The 23,790-nt window shown below is 34.5% G+C and overlaps 1 protein-coding gene across 1 annotated transcript in view; it reads right to left on the bottom strand.

Moving 5' to 3' along the window:
* Nucleotides 1–14,279: 14,279 nt before the first annotated feature.
* LOC143245202 (E3 ubiquitin-protein ligase Rnf220-like) overlaps nucleotides 14,280–23,790 on the bottom strand; it is a 73,681-nt gene continuing 64,170 nt past the window's right edge. Inside the window, exons 11-15 of the mRNA XM_076491258.1 lie at nucleotides 23,707–23,756; nucleotides 23,127–23,178; nucleotides 20,689–20,797; nucleotides 17,695–17,769; nucleotides 14,280–14,759 (exon numbers count right to left, since the gene is read on the bottom strand). Of these exons, the coding sequence (XP_076347373.1) occupies nucleotides 14,688–14,759; nucleotides 17,695–17,769; nucleotides 20,689–20,797; nucleotides 23,127–23,178; nucleotides 23,707–23,756 (358 nt within the window). The 3' untranslated portion in view covers nucleotides 14,280–14,687. The remainder of the gene's footprint in view (nucleotides 14,760–17,694; nucleotides 17,770–20,688; nucleotides 20,798–23,126; nucleotides 23,179–23,706; nucleotides 23,757–23,790) is intronic.

The following is a 23,790-nucleotide window of genomic DNA, read 5'->3' as shown; positions in this document are numbered from 1 at the left end:
CATACCTTAAAAGTTAAAAATTACCCAGAAATAGATAGACGACCATGTTTGGTGAAAGAATTCGAACCCGCGATGTTTATTATGTAATTAAACCTCAAGTTCCGAAACTTATTTTCAGCTAAATTAACAGAATGTATTTATTTGACAACATGTCGGAAATCAACTATGTGAAATTAATGTGAAAAACATGCGTCAAAATTTGTTAATTTTACTACGAGCTTAAATAATAATAGACTATATGCCCTCTATCAAGAGATGGAAATCGAATTTCATAGTGTAGTATTCTAAGTGTTCGAACTTACCGTTATACCACAAAGGAAATAAATGAGGCTTAAATATTGTAATTTTGTGGTACTGTTTTTATTAGTTCATTCAGTTAATTAGTAATGAAAAAAAAAATACAGCGATGATTAAAGACGATAAAAATAAAAAAGAGTTTGTTTTTTTATTTAGAGTTGTACATATATATAAACAGCTAATAATTTTACGAGATCTCTCGAGGAGATTGACAAATATAGTAATTGCAAAGTATTAATTACTTCTCAGTTTAAATAAAAAATAATCAAAATTACTTTACACTAATTACCTACTAAACTTAAAATTTGTATTGCATGTAATCTCAGTTTTTTATTGTGTATTCTTCAACGCTATGGTAAGATTATTGATTAATATTATAAATCAATGAGAAAGAACTGGGCTTTCTGGTGAAAGAATTATTCAGAACTAAGCCTAATTTTAAGACTTCGTGATTTAAAAATATGAACGGTTATTATAGTAGCGCAATCTTTCGGTTAACATGTGAACCACTCGCTGTAAGTGACACAAAGTTTTCGTAAAGGACTTGCTCTCAAGAAATAAGTTCTTAGAAATTCTTTAAAGCTATTGTCACGCTATTAGAGTGAAAGTCTAATCCAACAATTTCATCGTGCAAAACTACTCCTAATTTTGATTCTGGGTGCGGCTCCAGTCTGTCGGACTTCTGTTTAAAATCCAGAAGAGTCGCTTAACTTGAAAATTGTGAGTTATATTTTCATACCACTATATCGAAGTAAATAGTTATTTTATTTAATTATTCATTTAGGCTGAATTACAAGTGTTAGCAACGTAATATTGAAACGAATGTAAAACATGATAAACAAACAATACCCGACCAGTAAACAATAAAAAAAGATAATTTACTTATTTAAGAAAAATATATAATATTTCTAAATCACTGACAGAGTTATTTGTGATTAAATTACTTTGATTGAATACATTCTTGTCACTGGCATAATAAACACGTTTTGATGAATACTCCAAAACAGTAAAAATAACTGTAGTCATCATTAGATGGCGCTACATACAATATTTACGTTTTTGAAAACCAGCTCTCATTTAACTTCATTATTATTGAACCCTCATTTTCGCTTTACATAGCCAATATTTTTTTCACTAAGAAATAAATCCCTAGAGGAATAAAATCCAATCTTTCATATTATATGAAAAAGCTTCACTCACCCTACACACCATGTGACATAACTCCCCTCATATTATACGTTATTTGACTTTGTCTCCCCATCTTACACATAACATGATTAATCTCCCCATTTTATACATTATGTGAGGTAAGCTTCCTCATCATGTGCATCATGTGGTCTAATATTCTCCATCTTTACGTCATGTGACGCAGTCTTCCCTATTTTGCACACGACATGACGTAGGCCTATCTCATATCAGCTGTCTAACTGTTAATATGCTGGGGCTCATTGTGATGAGGTATAATACGGAGAAGGAAATGTTTATTATTACAATGAAAACTGAGAACTGAATTACGTTTTAATAAAAGCATCTATAGTTCACAGTTCACGTGAATACTTATAGAAAACATATCTGTATTAAATAAAGACAAACAAGTGAAAGAGAAATACTTTTTTTAATAAACATAACATCCGTAATACTACACAGCTAAACAATAAAGATAAACAAACAATTATAGCACACGGCCAGACAATAACATTGAACAAACTGTTATAGTTATACCAGCTTATCGCGAAGTAGTATAGTTAAACAAACTGTTTAATAAACTACAGCTATACCAACACATCAACAGATAGTATAGTTAAACAAACTGTTTAATAAAGTGCAGTAAAACCAGCACATCGACAGAGAGTGTAGTTAAACAAAGTATTTAATAAACTGCAGTTATACCAACACATCAACAGATAGTGTAGTTAAACAAACTGTTTAATAAAGTGCAGTAAAACCAGCACATCGACAGAGAGTGTAGTTAAACAAACTGTTTAATAAACTACAGCTATACCAACACATCAACAGATAGTATAGTTAAACAAACTGTTTAATAAAGTGCAGTAAAACCAGCACATCGACAGAGAGTGTAGTTAAACAAAGTATTTAATAAACTGCAGTTATACCAACACATCAACAGATAGTGTAGTTAAACAAACTATTTAATAGACCACAATTACACCAGCACATAGGCAGATGGTATTGTTAAGCAAATAACTTATTTGCAGAGAAATGAAGACTAGTGTTTGTAATTGTCATTTCAAAGAGTATGTTGTATCTAAAACTATGTTCGGTTTATACTAAGTAACTAATTGCTAAAATACTGAAGCAGACTTTGTTCACGTTTCCTGATATTATCTTTGATCCGTGTGAATAGATTAGTAAAAAGAAAAGGAAAAAACAAACAAACGAGAAGTGAGGAAGTCCAAAGTGTTTGTTGAGAACTGTACCCCCTCCCCAACTTTTACCTTCTGACGAGTATGTGTATGTGTGTGTTTTCTTATAGCAGAGCCACATCGGGCTATCTGCTGAGTCCACCGAACTGGCGAGTAATATTTCTGACTAGTTAACTCACGAGGGAGTTGTATAAGTTACTAGAGAACGACTAACGTGAAATACGATAGCGTGAATCAAACAAGGATATTGGGCAGGATGGAAGCCTCCCATGTGCTTGCTGGCTATCCTATTTATTTTCGATTACTACATGACATGAGATGACATTTTCAATCGCCAGTTAACATTCCAGTATTGCTTTTTTATAGTTTTACTACCAGAGAGATTACGTCGACGATTTATACTTCAACAAAACACCAATATCATACGTCATAACGTACCGAACTGTTTTACACCAGCTTCGCTGCGTCTCTTATACTGCGCTCCGGATTGCCGAGATAATGGTTGTTTTGTTACAGATATAATCCCTAACGTCCCCCAAGGGAGGTTTGACCCGTAGAGTTTGCCTATTCAACTGCCGTGATACATTATTCGTATCGCGTAAATTGAACACTTCACTTCAGCAGTATTACATTTAAAGAATGGTCCTAAGTAAGCTCGTCCACTCATTTCTAAAGTATGCGACACGACAGAGAACCACAAAAATTATAACAAATTCACATTTGTTCTTGTGTTCCTAAACAATGACAACAATATTTATTTAAATCATAACGCAGAAAAAAACAAAAAAATGGCCATTAACGTACAACATCTCTTGAAGTTTTAGTCGTTCAGATGCTTATAATTAGCCAATAACATATAACATCTCTCATTTTAGTTGCTCAGATGTTTAGAATTAGCCAATAACCAACAACATTTCTTTTTTCTTAGTCACTCGGATGCTTAAAATTAGTCACTAACTTATAACATCTCTTATTTTAGTTTATCAGATGCTTATAATTAGCCAATAACGTACAACATCTCTTATTTTAGTTGCTCAGATGTATAGAATTAGCCAATGATGTACAGCGTTTGTTTTCTTAGTCACTCGGATTTTTAAAATTATTCACTAACTTATAACATGTCTTATTTTAGTTTATCAGCTGCTTATAATTAGCCAATAACGTATAACATCTCTCATTTTAGTTTCTCAGGTGTTTAGAATTAGCCCATAACCAACAACATTTCTTTTTTCTTAGTCACTCGGATGCTTAAATTTAGTCACTAACTTATAACATTTCTTATTTTAGTTTATCAGATGCTTATAATTAGCCAATAACGTATAACATTTCTTATTGTAGTTGCTCAGTTGTATAGAATTAGCCAATGATGTACAGCGTTTGTTTTCTTAGTCACTCGGATTTTTAAAATTATTCACTAACTTATAACATGTCTTATTTTAGTTTATCAGCTGCTTATAATTAGCCAATAACGTATAACATCTCTCATTTTAGTTTCTCAGGTGTTTAGAATTAGCCCATAACCAACAACATTTCTTTTTTCTTAGTCACTCGGATGCTTAAATTTAGTCACTAACTTATAACATTTCTTATTTTAGTTTATCAGATGCTTATAATTAGCCAATAACGTATAACATTTCTTATTGTAGTTGCTCAGTTGTATAGAATTAGCCAATAATGTACAACATCTCTTATTTTACTCACTCAGATGTTTGTTCACAAGTGTTTCGGAATGCAAGGGGTATAAAAATAAATTTTATTTAAAAACAAGCAAATAATAATCCAGATTAAAATAATTTAAATTTACAAAGTCGGAGATAACAGTTACATATAAGGAGCTGCTGTTATATTAATATGTTCTAATTTGTGTGAAACTCATAAAGAGAGGCAACACTTCCAAATTATATCTCCTCCGAGATAACCTCATGAAAGTCTGTCATACACGTAAGACGTTTCCTGAGAGGTCCTATTATACGTGTGAAATGTTTACTTAAATGTCTGCCGTATCGTACATATGAAATGTTTGTTGAGAACTTGTATTGTACATGTGAATTGTATGTTGAAAGTTTGTATCGTACATGTGAAGTGTTAATTTAAGATCCTATGGTACGTGTGACATGTTTTCCTAGAGTCTGTATCCAACGTGTGAAGTGTATACTGAAAGTCTGGATTGTACATGTGAATTCGTTACTGAGAATCTATATCACATAAGAGTGATTCAATGAATAGATAGATGAGAACATTAGGACAGGTTGGCAATGTTTTTATGCAATGAAAAAAACGATATAGAAGTGTTTACAGAGATAAGGCTTAAGTTTTAATGTAATCGTGCCTTTTCAGTTCTGCCCAGTATCTACATACGCTAAGTTTCGTAACACTGAAATAAGTGAGCGGTTACTTGAAGTTTTGTGATTTCAGTTGAAAAGGAATTGATTGATTGAAAATACAACCCATCTAATCAATCAGTTCACTTTGAACTCTGTGCTTGATTAAACAAATATCAAAGAATGTCATCTGGGCTGCAAAGTTTTCTATCAGGATTTAAAGACAAGCCATTAGAGGTTATATGAGTGAAATAGGAAATGCCTTAATATATACACCGATTTCTATGTTATATGTATAAAGAAATCTTATGTAAATACATCATCAGGATCGTGCGTTCCAGATTTTTCTCTTATGCTTGGATTCCCTCGTTTACTCCGAAACATAGTGACTGCTTCTGTCCATGACAGCAGTTTCAAACAGATGGTTTTCTACCATTGCCAACGTACCGACAAACTGAAAAGTTTTGAAGGGACTTGGAGGGGTCTTTCGCTCCGATTCCCCTCGTGCTGACGTTCTAGCCGCCGAAGATGAGCTTGGTTTACGCCGAAATGGAAAAAAGGTTTCTGTCTACCGACTGGTGTAGCTCTTTCTGTTTTAACATCAAGTTTGTGTAAACCACATTCCAAAGACAGTCTCCAAAACCGATTTTGTTGTTGTTGAAAAAGATTTCTTTTGTTTTGGAAAACTTCAGATAAAAGCTACGGTTTCTATGGAACGTCTGGTTTTTAAGTGGGTTATGTAGATCGACTTTGAAACGATTCGACAAGTAGCGAAACCTTGCGTTATACGTTCGTGCGCTGGACAAGTTTTGCGAGATGTGAATTGTTCGTTCAGTCAGATTTCGTCTTTTTTGTTTTGTTTTTTAAACCTTAGTTGTTAACTGGTCTTTCTATAAAATAAAGCGTTATCCATATACATATATTTCTTAAACAACAATTGCTCTAGTGAACTTCCTGCGCTTGGTTCAGAGGTTGACTTGCCATGATGAATAATTGAGTGAATATTCGAAGCTAACAGATATATTACTGAACACATTGCACGTTTTCCAGTCTTTGGGTCGTAACGGTGACAAACCCGCCGTTTGGTCGGGGGTAATCTGAAGGCTGCAAGTGTTACAGAGAGATTTCCCTCCTATTGGTCAGCAGTTCTAAAGTGGACGTTAAGAGTCTTTGACCGATCCACTCAGGGCGTATTTCGTAAGAAGTGTGGTTCAAATTAAAAATAACAAAAACTAAACCAATCGCCTTTGTTAAATAGAAAATTTCAAATAGCAATAATTTTGGCAATTTTTGGAAACAGTATATAATTATGAAATAATATACACTTAAATCACTTTACGTTGCATAATGATGGTTTTTGCAGGATGGTTCAGGAATAGCACATTAATAAATGTTTATATTACTCTAAGTTGCATGATGATGGTTCATGAGCAACAAGGCCCTGCATGACCAGGTGGTTAAGGCACTCGAGTCGTAAACCGATGGTCGCGGGTTCGAATCCCCATCATACCAAACATGCTAGTTCTTTCAGCCGTGGGAGAGTTATAATGTGACAGTCAATCCCACTATTCGTTAGTAAAGAGTAGTCCAAGTGTTGGCGGTGGGTGGTGATGACTAGCTGCCTTCCCTCTAGTCTTACACTGCTAAATTAGGAATAGCTAGCGCAGATAGCTCTCGTGTAGCTTTGCGCAAGATTCAAAACAAATTCATGAGCAACAAACACTTAAATCAATTTAGTTTGTCTCATGATTAATCATAAATAGCACACTTTAACAAATATATGGCTCTAAGTTGTACGATAGTGGTTCGTGGATTATTACTTACTCTATGAAAGAAAATGAATGAACCCGTATAACAATTGAAGGAGCTTTTAATTCCAATTTTGTTTTTTTTTAATTTTTGTGCTGTCCTCCGTTGGCTCAGGGGTCAGTCAGTAGGCCTGTGACGTTAAATATTGGATTTCCTAACCAACGGTGGTCATAGTGCCTATAGCACTTGTCGTAGCTTATTTTAGAAAAATCAACTTATCAAACATTAGTGTGTTAGTTTAAGACTTAGCGCGTGTGTGTGTTTTCTTATAGCAAAGCCACATCGGGCTATCTGCTGAGCCCACCGAGGGGACTAGAACTCCTGATTTTAGCGTTGTAAATCCGGAGATGTACCGCTGAACCAGCGGGATGCACAGGCCCTCTGAAGATATTGTTTAAAATATTTATATCTTGTGTTTTATTTATTTTATAGTGTTTCTGACATGCAACTGCCCTACCTATTGACTTTGATTATTTAACTAGCTATTTATATTTCTCAGATCCCCCCCCCCAGTGGCTCAGCGGTATGTCTGCGGACTTACAACGCTAAAAACCGGGTTTCGATACCAGGGTGAGCAGAGCACAGATAGCCCATTGTGTAGCTTTGTGCGTGATACAATACAAAAACAATATTTATCATAAAGCATTTCCTAACACCAAGAAATCCTTCCACGAAATAACGTTATATTTAGCATTTATTGCAGTAAAACAATGTCTATATTTAACATTTCTTTTATCGAAGGGAACTTAACAATGGTACATTTAGCGAACATTCTAATTGACAGTATTTTACAATGTTATATTTAGCAGGAATTTTAGAAAGCAATATTTAAGAATGCTGGATATAGTGGGTATTTAAATAAGCGATATGTAACAATGCTTTGTTTAACAGCTGTTTTAATTAACATTGTATAACAGTTATATACTTATGTAATTTAATGAACATTCTATTGAAAGATAGATAAAAGTATTACACGGAGTAAATAGGCATGGTCGAGTCGCAATCTAAGGATCGTGGGTTCGAATCCCCGTCACACCAAATATGTTCGACATTTCAGCCGTGGAGGCGATGTAATGTTACGGTTAATCCCCACTATTCGTTGGTAAGAGTGTCCCAAGAGTTGGCGGTGGGTGGTGATGACTAGCTGCCTTCCCTCTAGTCTTACACTACTAAATTAGGTACGGCTAGCGCATGTAGCCTTTGTGTAAGTGAAAAGTGTTATATATAGCTGATTCCTGTTTTCTTGTAGTTATAGGTTTCCGAATATTCATTCTGCCTTTCGTTGTGATATCCAACTGTTCAATGTTTGACAAACGCAATGATAAACAAGTAACAAAAAACTTTACTGATATGTTTTCTACACATAAAAAAATTATATTCCAAATGGTGTTCGATTGATAACAAAAACATTAAACACCAGCACAATTATTTAAAATAATTAATAATGTAGATCCTACGTTGAATTTAGCATTATACTTAGAATCAGTGTAATTAATCTTGTACGATATGCGAGCTTTATCTCTCATTACATAACGTGTCTCCTACTCCTGAAATGGAGGTATTTAATGTCCTATATTCAATGACTTCAAGATTTCTAGTTGTCTTTTTCTCTTCTGAATTTATTAATAATTTTACTAAAGAAACAGGTTTACGCCTCTCAAAATATTCAAATGTTTCATGTTGCTGTTAACAATTTATTAATTACCAAAATTAAAGATATCCGTTTTCAAACTAGATTGGTTTGTTTTGAATTTCGCGCAAATCCACTCGATTTGCTAAAGTCCCTAATTTAGCAGTATAAGACTAGACGGAAGGTTCCTTGTCATCACCACCCACCGCCAACTCTTGGGATACTCTTTTACCAACAAATAGTGGGATTGATCATCACTTTACAACGCTCCCAAGGCTGAAAAGGCGAACATGTTTGGTGTGATGGGGATTCGAAACAGCGACTCTTAGATTACGAGTCGAACGCCTTAACCACCTGGCTTAAACTAGATGGTCCGAAGTTTTGGCAAACGGTTTATTTGATAATTCTGAAAACTATTGTTTGGAAGAGATACGTTCAAATGGAGCGGAGGTTTGAAAAGCTGCAACTTTTTAAAGTCTGTCACTGAACACATATAAATAAAACCAAAACTTTGTTTTGAAAATAAAGCAAATGGAAAAAAATTATGCTTAGTTTCCGCTTCTATTCGTGAAGAAATCCAACAACAAAACAGAATACCTTTGTTGTGGCACATTAACTTCTAACTGTTGTCATTGAATAAAGTGAAAGTACACCATTGTTGTAGTACAGTAACCTGTAATGGCTGCCATCAAATATGAAAGTACACTATTGTTGTAGTACAGTAACCTGTAATGGTTGCCATCAAATATGAAAGTACACCATTGTTGTAGTACAGTAACCTGTAATGGCTGCCATCAAATATGAAAGTACACCATTGTTGTAGTACAGTAACCTGTAATGGCTGCCATCAAATATGAAAGTACACCATTGTTGTAGTACAGTAACCTGTAATGGCTGCCATCAAATATGAAAGTACACTATTGTTGTAGTACAGTAACCTGTAATGGCTGCCATCAAATATGAAAGTACACCATTGTTGTAGTACAGTAACCTGTAATGGCTGCCATCAAATATGAAAGTACACCATTGTTGTAGTACAGTAACCTGTAATGGCTGCCATCAAATATGAAAGTACACCATTGTTGTAGTACAGTAACCTGTAATGGCTGCCATCAAATATGAAAGTACACCATTGTTGTGGTGCATTAATCTGTAATTGTTGTCATCAAATAATATGGTCCTCAGTGGCACAGCGGTATGTGTGCGGACTTAACAATGCTAGAAACAGGCTTTCGATACCCGTGGCGGGCAGCGCACAGATAACCGATTGTGTAGCTTTGTCCTTTATTTAAAACAACATTAAATAATATGAATGCCCACCATTGTTGTAGAACATTATTCTACAACTGTTGTCGTTGAATTATACGAAATTTATTTTTAACTCTTAAATGTATGACAGTTTCATTTTTTCTACGTTTTTCTTCCATTATGGCGCTTTCCTATGATAAGTACAAATGTCACAAGTTCCAATATTTTCTTCTAAAATGTAAGCGTATTAGCATTCCTCAAATTCATGATTATTTTAACGTATGTAACAAGTTTATAGATATAAGTTACTTTAATGTTATATTTTATTTCTAAAGCCCCATCCAGCGATGGCGCAGTGTAAAGTCTCACAACTTAAAACTCTAAAATTCGAGTATCGATACCAGCAGTAGGCAAAGCGTAAATAGTTCAATGTGTAGCTTTGTGTTTAATTAGAAACAAACAAACGAACCATATGTAGATAATTTTGGCTCGCATGTCCCTCTGGATGCTGGAATCATAAGTTAATATCTTACTATATTTTAATGTTGGTTCTGGGAAAAATTAAAATGAAATTTGTTGTAATTCAGTAGACTTACATCGCTAAGATCAGAGGGTTCGATTTCCATCGGTAGACTTAGCAGATAGCCAGATTTGGTTTTGCTATAAGAAAGCACACACACCGTAACAGCACTGTGATTGCTTAGCAACCGTTCATATATCAAGACTGGGCAGATAAGCGATTCATATTTTGTTTAATAGCACAAAATGGGATATCTGTACTGTGACAAACATGAGTGTCAAAACCCGAATTTTAGCGTTATAAGCCTACGACTTGTCGCTGAGTCTTTGTGTGGGAGAGAAACAAGTTGCTGGAAGAGTAATCAGTATCTTTAAGTTAGAATATGATGTGAGTGTTAAAATTACATACAAGCACTATTGTAATAAGACCTGTTACACATAAGCACTATTGTAATAAGACCTGCTACACATAAGCACTATTGTAATAAGATTTGTGAATACGTAGAAGTTAGGGGTATGTTTGTAATAAAAATCACGATACCTACAAGTTTGAGCTGTAAATTTAGAAATAAGTCGTAAGTTAGTCTAAGTTCGTGAATTTATAACTTACTGGAGTTGAACTTGACAATCTTCATTATATGTTAGTTGAAAAACCGTTTTACAAAATAAATTAACTTAAATTAACTGCTCTTAATGAAAGATGTTGACCCAACAGGATGTTTACTAACAGCTTTAAATCTCGAGGTGACTTCACAGTCTTTTCTCAACAAATGTAAATCCTGGGGTGACTTCACAGGATCGTGTTGACAAGGTGATGTTCCTTCTTCAAAGACATTAAAAACAAACTAATCACGTCGTTTCAAAAGCATTTTTCGAAAAATAGATTTCTTTATTGTAAAATCCAAAGACATACAATGGGCTATAGGTATTCTGCCCACAGTAAATATTGAAGTCTGATTCATAGCGCTTTAAGTATACTGACTCACCGATTAGCCACCAGGAGGCGATAACAAGTAAGAATTGTGATTAACATGAAATAAATATCATTCCTGAGTAAATTCGACGTCATGTGTTAGTCCAGTCATATTTTTATTCTATTGCAAATACTTTTAGCAATGGATTTTTAAATAAATACAACATCGATAAGTCTACGGATTAGCCTCGATCGACTCAGCAGATATCTCGATGCAGCTTTGGTATAAGAAAACACACACACGTATAACAATGGTAATTCGTAACGAGCCTCATACAAACTCAAGTATGAACAACGAACGAACTCGGAACACTTAGATAGAATCATGTTCTTTGTAGCCTTATTCGAAATTTTGTGGGCCCGGCATAGCCTAGTGTGTTAAGGCATTCGACTCATAATTCAAGAGTCACGGGCTCGAATCCCGGTCGCACCAGCATGATCGCCTTTTCAGCCGTGGGAACGTTATACTGTTACGGTTAATCCCACTATTCGTTAGTAAAAGAGTAGCCAAGAGTTGGTGGTGATGACTAGCTGCCTTCCCTCTAGTCTTAAACTGCTAAATTAGGGACGGCTAGCACAGATAACCCTCGAGTAGCTTTGCGCAAAATTCAAAAATCAAATCAATCGGAATTTTGTTCACATTTAAATTTTGATTTGTGAGTGTAAAATTTAAAAATTCGATTTCTTAGCAATCGAATCTGGCACATTAAAAGCTTTACGAGTACGACGTGAAAAGAGAAACAGTCAAGGTTTGTTCACTCATCTACAAATAATAATCAAAACGTAGCCAAGTGCTGTATCATTAATACCAATATCTATTGTTTCAGCCCTATCAGGATTTGATAATTAAGAATCTTAGAACCTTATATCACAAATAATTGTTTCAGAAAAGATACTCGACCTACAGTCTTTAAAATTATGCTCTAAGTTATTCAACATGTACACTTTTTTAATGAAAATCACGGCAAGATATTTTAAAATCAAGATTATTTCATGATGACGAGAAACCCTCTTGTTCTCTGCTTTATTAGTAAAATGTTAATACCCATGCAGGCTGTCAAAGTTACAAGATTATTTCAGTGTAGGCTAGTAATAGCTTTAAGAGTAGAAATGTAGCTCATAACCAACAAATAAATAATTATTTTACGAAATGGGCTATCTGACCTCTTTCCGCCGTGGAGAAGTGAACCTTGGATTTTAACATTCTAGCTTACCACTGAGCCGCTGGGGGGCTTAAATCATCAAAACTTTGAGAGTTAGGTTTCATAGTCAATCACAGTGTTTTAGGTTGAACCCGCCATGGCCCGATGGGTTAAGGCGTTCGACTCGTAATCTGAATCCCGGTCGTACCAAACATGCTCGCCCCTTTCAGTCATGGGGGCGTTATAATGTGACAATCAATCCCACTATTCGTTGGTAAAAGAGTAGCTCAAGAGTTGGCGATGATGACTAGCTGCTTTTTCTCTTGTCTTACACTGCAAAATTAGGGATGGTTAGCGCAGATAGCCTTCGTGTAGCATTGTGCGAAATTCAAAAAACAAACAAAACACCGGAGATGTGCATAACTGGTACCACTATTAAACTCATCAGACAGCCAGTGTCGCATAGTTAGGTCTTATCATTAACTCATACGTCGAGTAGCTTCAGTGGTTATGGCGTTCGAATCTCCATCACCGGACATCATCGCAATTTCACACGTAGGGGCGTTATAAAGTCACAGTCAATCCCACTCTTAAAATAATAGTCTAAGAGTTGATAGTGTTGACCAGCTACCCTCGTCATGAATCTCCATCACCGGACATGATCGCAATTTCACACGTAGGGGCGTTATAAAGTCACAGTCAATCCCACTCTTAAAATAATAGTCTAAGAGTTGATAGTGCTGACCAGCTATCCTCCTCATAATCCATCACTGCAAAATTGAGAATAACTGTCATCAGATGGCAGTCGAGCAGTTGTGCGCACAAACAAACGTCGATTAGGCACATACATAACTACTTCCAGAATGTAGAATGGGATCCTATTTCTCTAATAACAAGAAACTAAGGGATTTATTTATTTTTGTCTTTGATACAAAGCTAGGGATCTCTGCTTAAGTCTATGGTCTATTCAAAATACCCGTAAATAACGGACAAAAATGGGTTAGAGGTACAAGAAGTCCAAACGTTTAATTTATGACTACTTCTGATGATTGTGCTTCAATGGTCACATCAATGAACCAACGAGTTTAGTTATAAATAACGTGGTTTGTGAAATAACGTCAAACTGGAGAACACAATGAGTTTTTTGTTGTTGCTTTACAATTTCGCATAAAACCGTCGTGAACTCACATAAGATAATCTAAAAGAAAGGTAAGTAATCAATATCACCCACTGCCGACTCTTTGGCTAATCTAATCAAAAGTAGCATTGACCATCACATTATAATGCACCTCCATCTGAAAGGATGAACATGTTCAGTGAGATATTCTAACCCACAAGTTTCAATTTGCGAGTCGATAACGCTAGCCACCAGGTGCTGCTAGGCCTAATTGAAAGAGGTTCTTAGTATCTGGACCTATATGTTTTTATGACAAGGAATTATTTGGTGTGTATTTTAGGTGGGTTAGGTTAGGTTTAGGTTTAGGTTTAGGTTAGGTTAGGTTAGGTTAGGTAGGAACTTTTCGTTTTCGTGTGTATGCCCTTCTAGTTTTCTTTTGAATTTCTGTGATTCTTAGATAATTTATAAAGCTTATTTTTTTCCGTATGTTCCTCTAAACGCAACAGTACGATAACATACCAGACTAACGCTATGTAGTTCGAAAATAAATGTTTGGGCCAAGACTTCTAGGCAAGGTCTTCAGGATGCTCGGCTCGCAATCTGAGGGTCGCGGGTTTGAATCTCCGTCACACCAAACATGCTCGCCTTTTCATCCGTGGGGGGTGCTATTATGTAACAGTCAGTCTCACTATTCGTTGGTAAAAGAGTAGCTCAAGAGTTGGCGGTGGGTGATGATGACTATCCGTTTTCCCTCCAGTCTTACAATGTTAAATTAGGGACGGATAGCGCAGATATCCCTCGTGTAGCTATGCGCGAAATCCAAAAACAAACACTACTTCCAAGATCAATAACCATTTTATTTTCGGAAAAAAAAAAGTCAGTTCTTTAATTAAACATTCTTTAATACATTTTGTTTTGATGTTCTGGTTTTGGCTACAATCATTAAACTTTTACTTTACATAAAATAATAATGTTTCCCTCTTCTGGTCCAATTATATTTGTACACATAAATGCACTTCATTTACACTATTCTCATATTTACTGTACACAACATAAATATTTCTTTATTATTATACAATAATTAGTATTGAAAACAATAGTATTAATGAACGATACCAAGCACTTTTTGTGAGAATCCCAAAACAAAATTGATACAAGTTTGGTTTCATAATTCCAGGAAGCTTTTAACTAAAACATTCATTTTTTGGTTAAGTTATTCACAACTGTTGAAGAGTATTACTGTTGTTTTAAAGATAAATTCTTCTTAAATCAGTGGGTGATGTAATCATGTTACACTGTGGGCACAACTTCTTAGTTCCCTAGAAAAAAATTGAAAATAATAAACAAAAGTGATAAACGGTCTGCATGGATGTGATTTTAGTGAAATAGAACAATCATGGTAAACTCTTAAAGATTTTTTTTAAAACATTACAAAAACTTAAAGTAAAGTAATGGCTGAATTATAACACATCAAGTTCATGCTTCCCAGACACAGAAGAAAGCACCCACAAAAACTCATAAAAGATAAAGGGTTGTAAGAACGTATTTATCAGACACAGAAGAAAACACACACAAAAACTCATAAAAGATAAAGGGTTGTAAGAACGTATTTATCAGACACAGAAGAAAACACACACAAAACTTATAAAGGATAAAGGGTTATAAGAACGTATTTATCAGACACAGAAGAAAACACACACAAAACTCATAAAAGATAAAGGGTTGTAAGAACGTATTTATCAGACACAGAAGAAAACACACACAAAACTGATAAAGGATAAAGGGTTATAAGAACGTATTTATCAGACACAGAAGAAAACACACACAAATCTCATAAAAGATAAAGGGTTGTAAGAACGTATTTTTTGGACATAAAGAAAAACATCCAATATTTCTTCAGGAATATATTTACATTTGGTACGCATTGCACTATAGATACATGTGAATTACTAGACGAGTATAGGTTTTTATGAGAGGTAATTAAGGTGTAACATTCTAGGAAGTTTAATCACATTATCAAACACATTTCACATGGATTGAAAATAGATAAATACATGCCATATAGTCACACGATATGAAAATAAAAGTTATTTACGTTAAATAATAATATATTCTTCAATAGCACATTTTGTTTTCTAGGCTTGTGAACACCATAGACTTACTTGGTCTTCTACCAACTACTGAAGTTATTTAATCAGTATGAAACTCAACACAAAAGTGATGATAGAGCACAATGTCAAGCAGTCTTTAGAGAAAGTTTAAGTCAAAACTATAATGGGAAACTTATGCTTACACATCAAAACTTTTTATAATAATCCAAACTCAGCTATATTTCTTAGTTTTACCATGTAATGGAGTTCACATATTTTTTGTCAGTAAAATATACTAAATAAACAATTTTTAAATCCGATTATGTTTACTGAAGTAAAGATAAAGAAGTGGATAACATTAGCTTTCATAATGTGTGTTCAAGTAGTTATTGTTCAGGTAAATAATATGTCAAGTGTTTTGTGTAAATCAGGTTGTTTAAATACATCTTCCCCGTGTTTATTGCTCGCCAGTGGTGATGTTTATAAACATTATGTGATTGGGCGAAAATTGGAATGTGTCAGTGAAAATACCAATTGTATAAACTATTACTTTTAATTACTAGTGCACTGGAGTTCCCTTAAAGTAAGTAAAATGTTTTCAGTACTAGTCTTGAAGTAAAACTGCATTCTTCTTCTTGTTAGAATATAGTTTTATTAGGATTAAAACTAGTGGCCAATAGGCTAATTTTCAAGCCTAACCCTCTCCATTATCTGGCTTTATTAAATCGGCTGGTATGGCCAAGGGTGTTAAGGCGTGCGACTCGTAACCTGAGGGTCGCGGGTTCGCATCCCCATCGCACCAAACATGCTCGCCCCTTTCAACCGTGGGGGCGTTATAAGTAACGGTCAATCCCACTATTCGTTGGTAAAAGAGTAGCCCAAGAGTTGGCGGTGGGTGGTGATGACTAGCTGTCTTCCCTCTAGTCTTGCACTGCTAAATTAGGGATGGCTAGCACAGATAGCCCTCGAGTAACTTTGTGCAAAAGTCAAAAACAAAGAAACAAACAAATGCTTCATTAAAGTATATTGATCCTCTAACGTGAATCCTCTGAAGATAAGTATAATCGACCATCTCTTCCAGAAGGTTAAATTCAAGCCTAATTTAACCTTTGATGAAAATTCTCTGTGGCAAAGGTTATCTCCATTGATTCATACCTAGTAATATGAATTCTAGATTGTTAGACTAATCCTCCCAATTCTAGAGTTGTTAAGTCAAGTATATCTGATACAGAGACTTCTGTTAAGGTGAGGGTTATCAATTATTTCCTATCGCCAACATCTAGTACTCATATTCTAAGTCCAAGCTTCCCTCTGCTGAGAATTCTTATAGGATTAAGGTAATTTCTTTTATTGTACCAGTATTCAAATGTTCTAAGCTTAGTCCTTTCCATTCTAGGAGTTTGTTAAGACAGATCTTCCGACGACGTTCTCTTAAGTTAAGGATAATCTTAAACCAACACCAAGTATTCAAAATCCTGCATTCTCTATTTCAGCAGTTTCTGAAGCAAATAAGATTTATCTTTAGAACTGACTGAGTGCTTTGAAATGATCAAAATCTTTTAGATACTATTGCATTTTATTTTGCAGTTCATTATGTTATGAATTTTTCTTTCATTATGAGACTACTGATACAAAATTAAAAATTACTGTGTTTTGTTACATTTATTTAAGAGTCTGTTCATTCACACTTTCTGGAGCTCTTCACTACAAAGCTTTTTCAACAATAACATCTATTTTGTTTTCTACACTCTAATAACAACACTTTGAGGTCAAGTTCATTAACAGTTAAATATCTTGAGAAGAAGAAATACATGAAACCTCTGGAAAAAATGACTTTATACTGAATTAGAAACCTTAAGAAGAAGTACAAGAAAGCTACAGCAATGTATTAAAACTTGAAGAAACATACATTTATGTTTCACTAATTAAACAAAATAAACCCATTAGGTAGGCATGTTTCATTAGTTTTGTGCCATGTGGTGGTCATGAAAGATGATCAGTGATGACTTTGATCATCTTGAAAAGTCATCATTGGTCATAAAAAATTCCATCTATTGACTAATTGATGTAGAAGTTAACACATCATATTCTTTCTGGTGTCCTCGACTGAGATCAAGAATCAGACATGGCTTTAGCTTAAAGACGTCTAACTTAAGGAACTTACCAAAGTTCTCAGCCAACACTCTTCACAGTGAACATGCCAGCAACACACAGACACCATCGGTTTTGTGTAAAATTCCTGTAAAAAGTCAGCAAGTAAGTTATTCTTCCTCTGTTAGAGTTTCCATCATAATTCGTGAAATTATACCCTCTCTCTTAGCACTGATAAAATAAATCAACATTTCTAAAAAAAAATAAATGTAAGCTTCTACATTTTGGAAACTAGTTCACATCAGTGGCGGCGCCAGGGAGGGGGCTTGAGCCCCTCCAAATGAGCCAAGCCCTCCCTCAGCTCCCCCAATATTGTTACCTACATATATTCATAAAATATGGAAAACACAATCGTCGTTGTTGCTTAACAATTAACATCAAAGAGACATAGATCTGTAGAACTCAACGTCTTCATTACGACGGAAGTATGTGTCATGCGTCCTATTGCAACGTACTGAATGCACTGAAACTCATGCGCTGTATTGACGCTTCCTGTGTAATGCCATTCTATTTTGAGCTTTGACGAAGATGAGACAACCACGTTGATTTCAAGTTACAACAGATCATCAGGGATTTTACTTGATAAACCAAAGGTTTCACAGGTATTTACCAATTAATTTCATTTATCTTTTATTGAAAAGTAAAACATATCATTCATGTATAATTGTATTGTGTATAGGTCAAAACTATGAAGCATTTAGCCGGTTGTGAGATCATTTTGCATTGTGTATCAGCCATCCAAAATTGTACTGATGATTGTGGCATACACTTAAAATTGTGACTTACAATCCATTTAATGTTATACTTATGACTAGATAATAACCTTACATGTTAACTGACCAAATAATATTTCTAAACAATTATGGAATGAATTTTGAAATTGTCATTGGGCTATTAAGAAGTGCCTAATTTGATGTAATGTAGTAGTTACATTATTGTAACAGGTGCTTGTCACACTTATGATAATAAGAACAATATCACAGTCACAGTTTGACCTGTATGAATAATGTGAACTTATGAAGAAACCAGCCTTTCTGTGAAGGTCAAAAACAATTTATTTTGTTTTGGTGCTACTATGACCATTCAATATCCAAGAAAGTGGGAATACGCACTGAGATGGTGCGTCAAGGTGGACAGCGATCTGCCCCCAGACACCTGGACGAATGCATAATCACATCTAGTACTAGCCAAAGAGATGAACCAACACCAGATGCCAGGAGACACACCTTCTATGCCATCATAGAAGGATGCTCAACGAGCTAAATAGAAGATTCTCCTCTGAGCCTGCAGTGTTCCGATGGGTGCAACTGCATTGAACTCCAAACACTCCACATTTTTAGACAATCAAGCACTCTTAAGAATGGCAGCAAACTATGGTGTGGCAGAGGATGACCTCGCAGTGGAGGTCCACCAGTTGAACCTGCTAATTGCCGGGAAGAAAGACAAGGGGCAGGAAGTATCCACACCGTTGGAGCTTGCAACCATGCTGGAGCCATACAAGGATGCCTTCGTATATCACCACAAACTTGTATGCATTGCTGTGATCCTGTCTGTCACTTCAGCTGCTTGTGAGAGAGTTTCTCATATCTGAAGCTTCTCAAGACATACTTGTACAACAGCAGTGGTAACAACCACACCAGCAACCTTGCTGTCATATCAGTAAACTCCAGGAGGGCAAAACAACTCGATATTGATACTGTTATAAACACATTTGCTGCCAATCATCAGAACAGGCGCATTGTTTTGAAGTAATATTGACTATAAACACAACATGATGAAAGATAGTTAGCCTGATAGTGACCTTACTTTTCCTCAGAGTGTATTAACTTCACATGGGATAATTCGTTTCTGCTATGTAAACTATGTCTTCGTGTTATATTTCTATTGATTTGTAGCTTTATTCTTAATGGTATATCAAATGTTCAATTTAATCTCATCTTGATTTTCTTTATTATTATATATTACCTTGGGTGGAACTTAGGTTAGCTTCCTCTTTTACATACATGCATATTTTCATAAACAGATTATTTCTAATTTGTAATAATGAATTATTAATCAGAGTATGAGTTTCCAATGAAAACTACATTGAAAACGCAGTTCAAAATAGCACACCTTTCTGAAATGTACCTTGGTATTTACATTATTATAATTTACCATCTATACTTCATATTGATGGCATTTTGGGAAGCCCTCCACAGTTTACCTCAGCCCCCCCCCCAACGAAAATATCCTGGCGCCGCCACTGGTTCACATGCAATTAATTATTTTAGTAAGATAAAATAAAGGATTACAGAAGAATAGAACAAAATGCCAGTTTAAAAATATCCATTTAATTGGCCAATGAATAGGAAACTGGACAAAGAAGTTTGTCTGCAAGATAAATGCTTCTGGGTTTTATATACTAGGAAAAAAGAACACTTAATTGAAGTACTCATATAAATTTTTTGTTCAACAATTTACATAGTCTATTCTCAGTGCCTGGAAGCCAAAAATAGTGTTAGTTAACATTTCTACTTAATAATTATATAGTTATTCAAATTTGAATCTACTGCTTATTGGTAATCAAACGTTTTCATATCTCATTTTTTACTCCAAGTACCCATGTCAACCAAGGAATTTTCACAAAATAAAGTATATTTTTACTGTCGTTATTTCAAGCACTTGCGTTAACTACAGACAATAAATATTGTCGTTTACTCCTAATTTTTTTATAATCATATCATCAAAGAAATATTATTTCTTTAAATATATTAATTTTCTAAATTCTTAAGCTTAAAAAATGTATAATAGTGAAACCCAAGAATATTATCCATCAATATTTGACTTAAAAGCATTGAAGCTCGTGTTATCTTTGGAAACATTGAGCTTGTATGAAAAATGCAGGAAACAAATTGGAAAACAATGAATATTTTTTAGTTTCTATACACCTTCTCTGTGTAAGGAGGAAATTGACATACCTCGAATTACAGGCTTTCATTATTATGTAAAACTTATCTATTTCACTTACCATACAAATCAAACATTTCATCTTATCCTCATCTTTAATCTGTTTTTCTAACTTCTTAACTTTCAATTTGAAGAAAGAAATTGTTTGAAGTTGAGTTACAGTGGCTTTCCTAATGGAATAAATAAATAATTCGTTGATCCCAAACATTGGATTTGTAACATACAGATTTGTATCATTGACTGAGAGTAGTCGGGGATTTTTCCTGACAAACTGTGCCTATCTATGGAGTTTTATTAAAATTCTGTTTACGAGAAAATAAGATTTATAAAACAGTGGAAAATATGCATTATTCTTATGCATGTGCCTTACGTTACTAAAATAAAAAATATCTAACTTAATTATAGCAACCTAAAGATTTCTAGAAAGTATTTTAAAACACATATATATATATAACACTTCAATTTCTCAACAAAATTGTATACCTTTTCCATACAGAAGAAGGGGAAAAAAATTCCTTGTTTAATTTTGAGTACACGTCACGAACTTGTATGTACACAGAACTTAAATGTAGTTGTTAAGACCCAGCCAGTTGGGAAGACTTAACTAAGAGTATTTTCATGTTAAAACACAGATAATAAAATGTTATTTCAGTATCATGCTCTCAACTGCTGGAATGGATTAATATTCAGCAGCGTATCGTCAAGTTTTTCAAGTATGACGTCTGATTTTTGTGTATCCACTCAAAATACAACAACAGGAGTAAATCTTTTCAGGTATTAGAGCCAAAAACAACAGAAACTTATTCACCTTTCTCATATTGGGAACTCAAGAATAATAACACCTATGTTTTGAATATAATTTTAGTCAATAAAAGTTTGAAATTCAATCATTATATATTTAAAAACGGCTGGTATGGGTTGAGAAAATGTTATGTGGAGGAGCGAACAACGTTTTGACCTCTTTCAGGTTCACCGAAGAAGGTCGAAACGTTGTTCACTCCTCTATATAAAAATTTTCTCAACCCATACCAGCCGTTTTTAAATATATATTTTTCTCTACAAGTGGGTTTTCTCGTCATCACTGAATTCAATCATTCATTTTTCAACTATTAAAATGTCATAAATATGAACTATCAGAAGGCTTAGCACTCTATATATATTGATTTCCTAACGGGTTTAACACTCAGTATATTGGTTATTACTTTGTACTGAGATTTTTTCAGGGCTACTTAAGACAGTTTTTGGTAAGACAGGTAACACTGCACAACCAATTTTTTGCTTCTTGAACACTGTTGAGTGTTCCTTATAATTTTTGGCTGCTGATCACGAAAATCACATCCAAATTTGCCCATCACGTACCGTTTCATCGAAATCTTCAGTTTTGCTACAATGGAAAAACGATATCAGAGCAACTGGAATCCGTCAATGCTTGCTGACTACTATTGGACACTGCAACGTGATGCACCGGACATTGAATACAAACGAAAATCAGAAGGAAAACACTTTTATTCAAGTTGAACTTAATAGCGTATTAGAAACATAAACGCAATTAAATATGTTATTGCCGGTAAACAGTTAACTGTCTATTTCTCAGAGTTTTTACGTGATGAAGCAAAACCAAAACTATATTTGTACATACCCGCCAGGTACCTGTCACAATCAGCAAAAACTTTTCAAAAAAATTGTTGTGCAGTGTTATTAGAAACTTACGTGGTGAACGGTCTTTCTGTTTGAGTTTGACATTTGCAGTAAGTGTGCAAACAAACAAGATATCTAAGGTTAGGCCTATTCATAAAGACCTTTTTTTGCAACTGTCTGCTTGTTTATAAATACCAACACACTTATAGATAGATAATTAAATTTTTATATCAAGTTTATAACAGTAGACGACATTTCAATTTTAACTTTTTGGCCAAAGACAGTTCTGTGGAGAATGTTTGAAATCTTCCAGTGGTCTTTAAAATATGTAAAACTGTCCCACTATTAAGGTTTGTTTGTTTGTTTTGGAATTTCGCACAAAGCTACTCGAGGGCTATCTGCGCTAGCCGTCCCTAATTTAGCAGTGTAAGACTAGAGGGAAGGCAGCTAGTCATCACCACCCACCGCCAACTCTTGGGCTACTCTTTTACCAACGAATAGTGGGATTGACCGTCACATTATAACGCCCTCACGGCTAAAAGGGCGGGCATGTTTGGCGCGACCGGAATGCGAACCCGTGACCCTCAGATTACGAGTCGCACGCCGTAACACGCTTGGCCATGCTGGGCCCCCACTATTAAGGGCGCAAATAAATACGTGGGAATTAGCCTTCTTGAGATGTCTTTGTTCTGAAGCTTATGTCATCCATTAATTTAATTTTAGAATCAGCCCCATCATGTGTAGCATTATTCCTCTCCTTTCCAGCGGACATTGCATTTGATGTCAAATTACCAAAATAATTATTGACACTATACTTATATACATTTGAAAGAAATATATCAGAGAAGTCTTGTAACTCACCCTGTCTCTTGTTCTCCAGTTGTTGGAGAAGGCTCTTGATTTTGTTCATGTTCTGGAAATATTATCAGATACGTTATTAGAACATCGGTTTTCTGAACAAGAACAACCAGAACTGAGTATCAGAAAGAGTTCACAGAACTTTATCAATACCTAAACGAATATCTTAAATACATTTTCTTTTTACTCATTATGTTAAATTACATCAAAATAGGTTAGTTATCTGTACAGTTAATCACTTCAAAATTATTTATTTAAATTACAATATTATGCAGTAACTCATTTACTCTAACACTATTTTTTTAGAATATCTTACTCCAAACAGTTCAGAGGTTTAGACATTGATGTGGGTAAAACAAACCTAGTGTAATCCATTCATAAGACAAAATTTGAATTATAATGACACTGATAAAACAAAACTGGGTTGTTTAACAATGACATGAATAAAACATTACCAGGATCACACTGACATTGATGAACAATGGTAAATAATTACCTTGATAATATGACATTGATCAATAAAAAAATTACTGTTTTTATTACATTACAAAATATTTGAAATTTTAACTTATGTTAGGGTTACCATTCTGAGAAATCCATTTGATTCTTTCAATAATATTTGGGTGATCTTCTCTAAATAGTAAAAAAGGAATAATAATTAATCAAC

This window comes from Tachypleus tridentatus, chromosome 2 (assembly GCF_004210375.1).
Source record: "Tachypleus tridentatus isolate NWPU-2018 chromosome 2, ASM421037v1, whole genome shotgun sequence".
Taxonomy (NCBI): domain Eukaryota; kingdom Metazoa; phylum Arthropoda; class Merostomata; order Xiphosura; family Limulidae; genus Tachypleus; species Tachypleus tridentatus.
The sequence above is the reverse complement of the archived record's forward strand: the minus strand, read 5'-3'. Positions and strand labels throughout refer to the sequence as shown.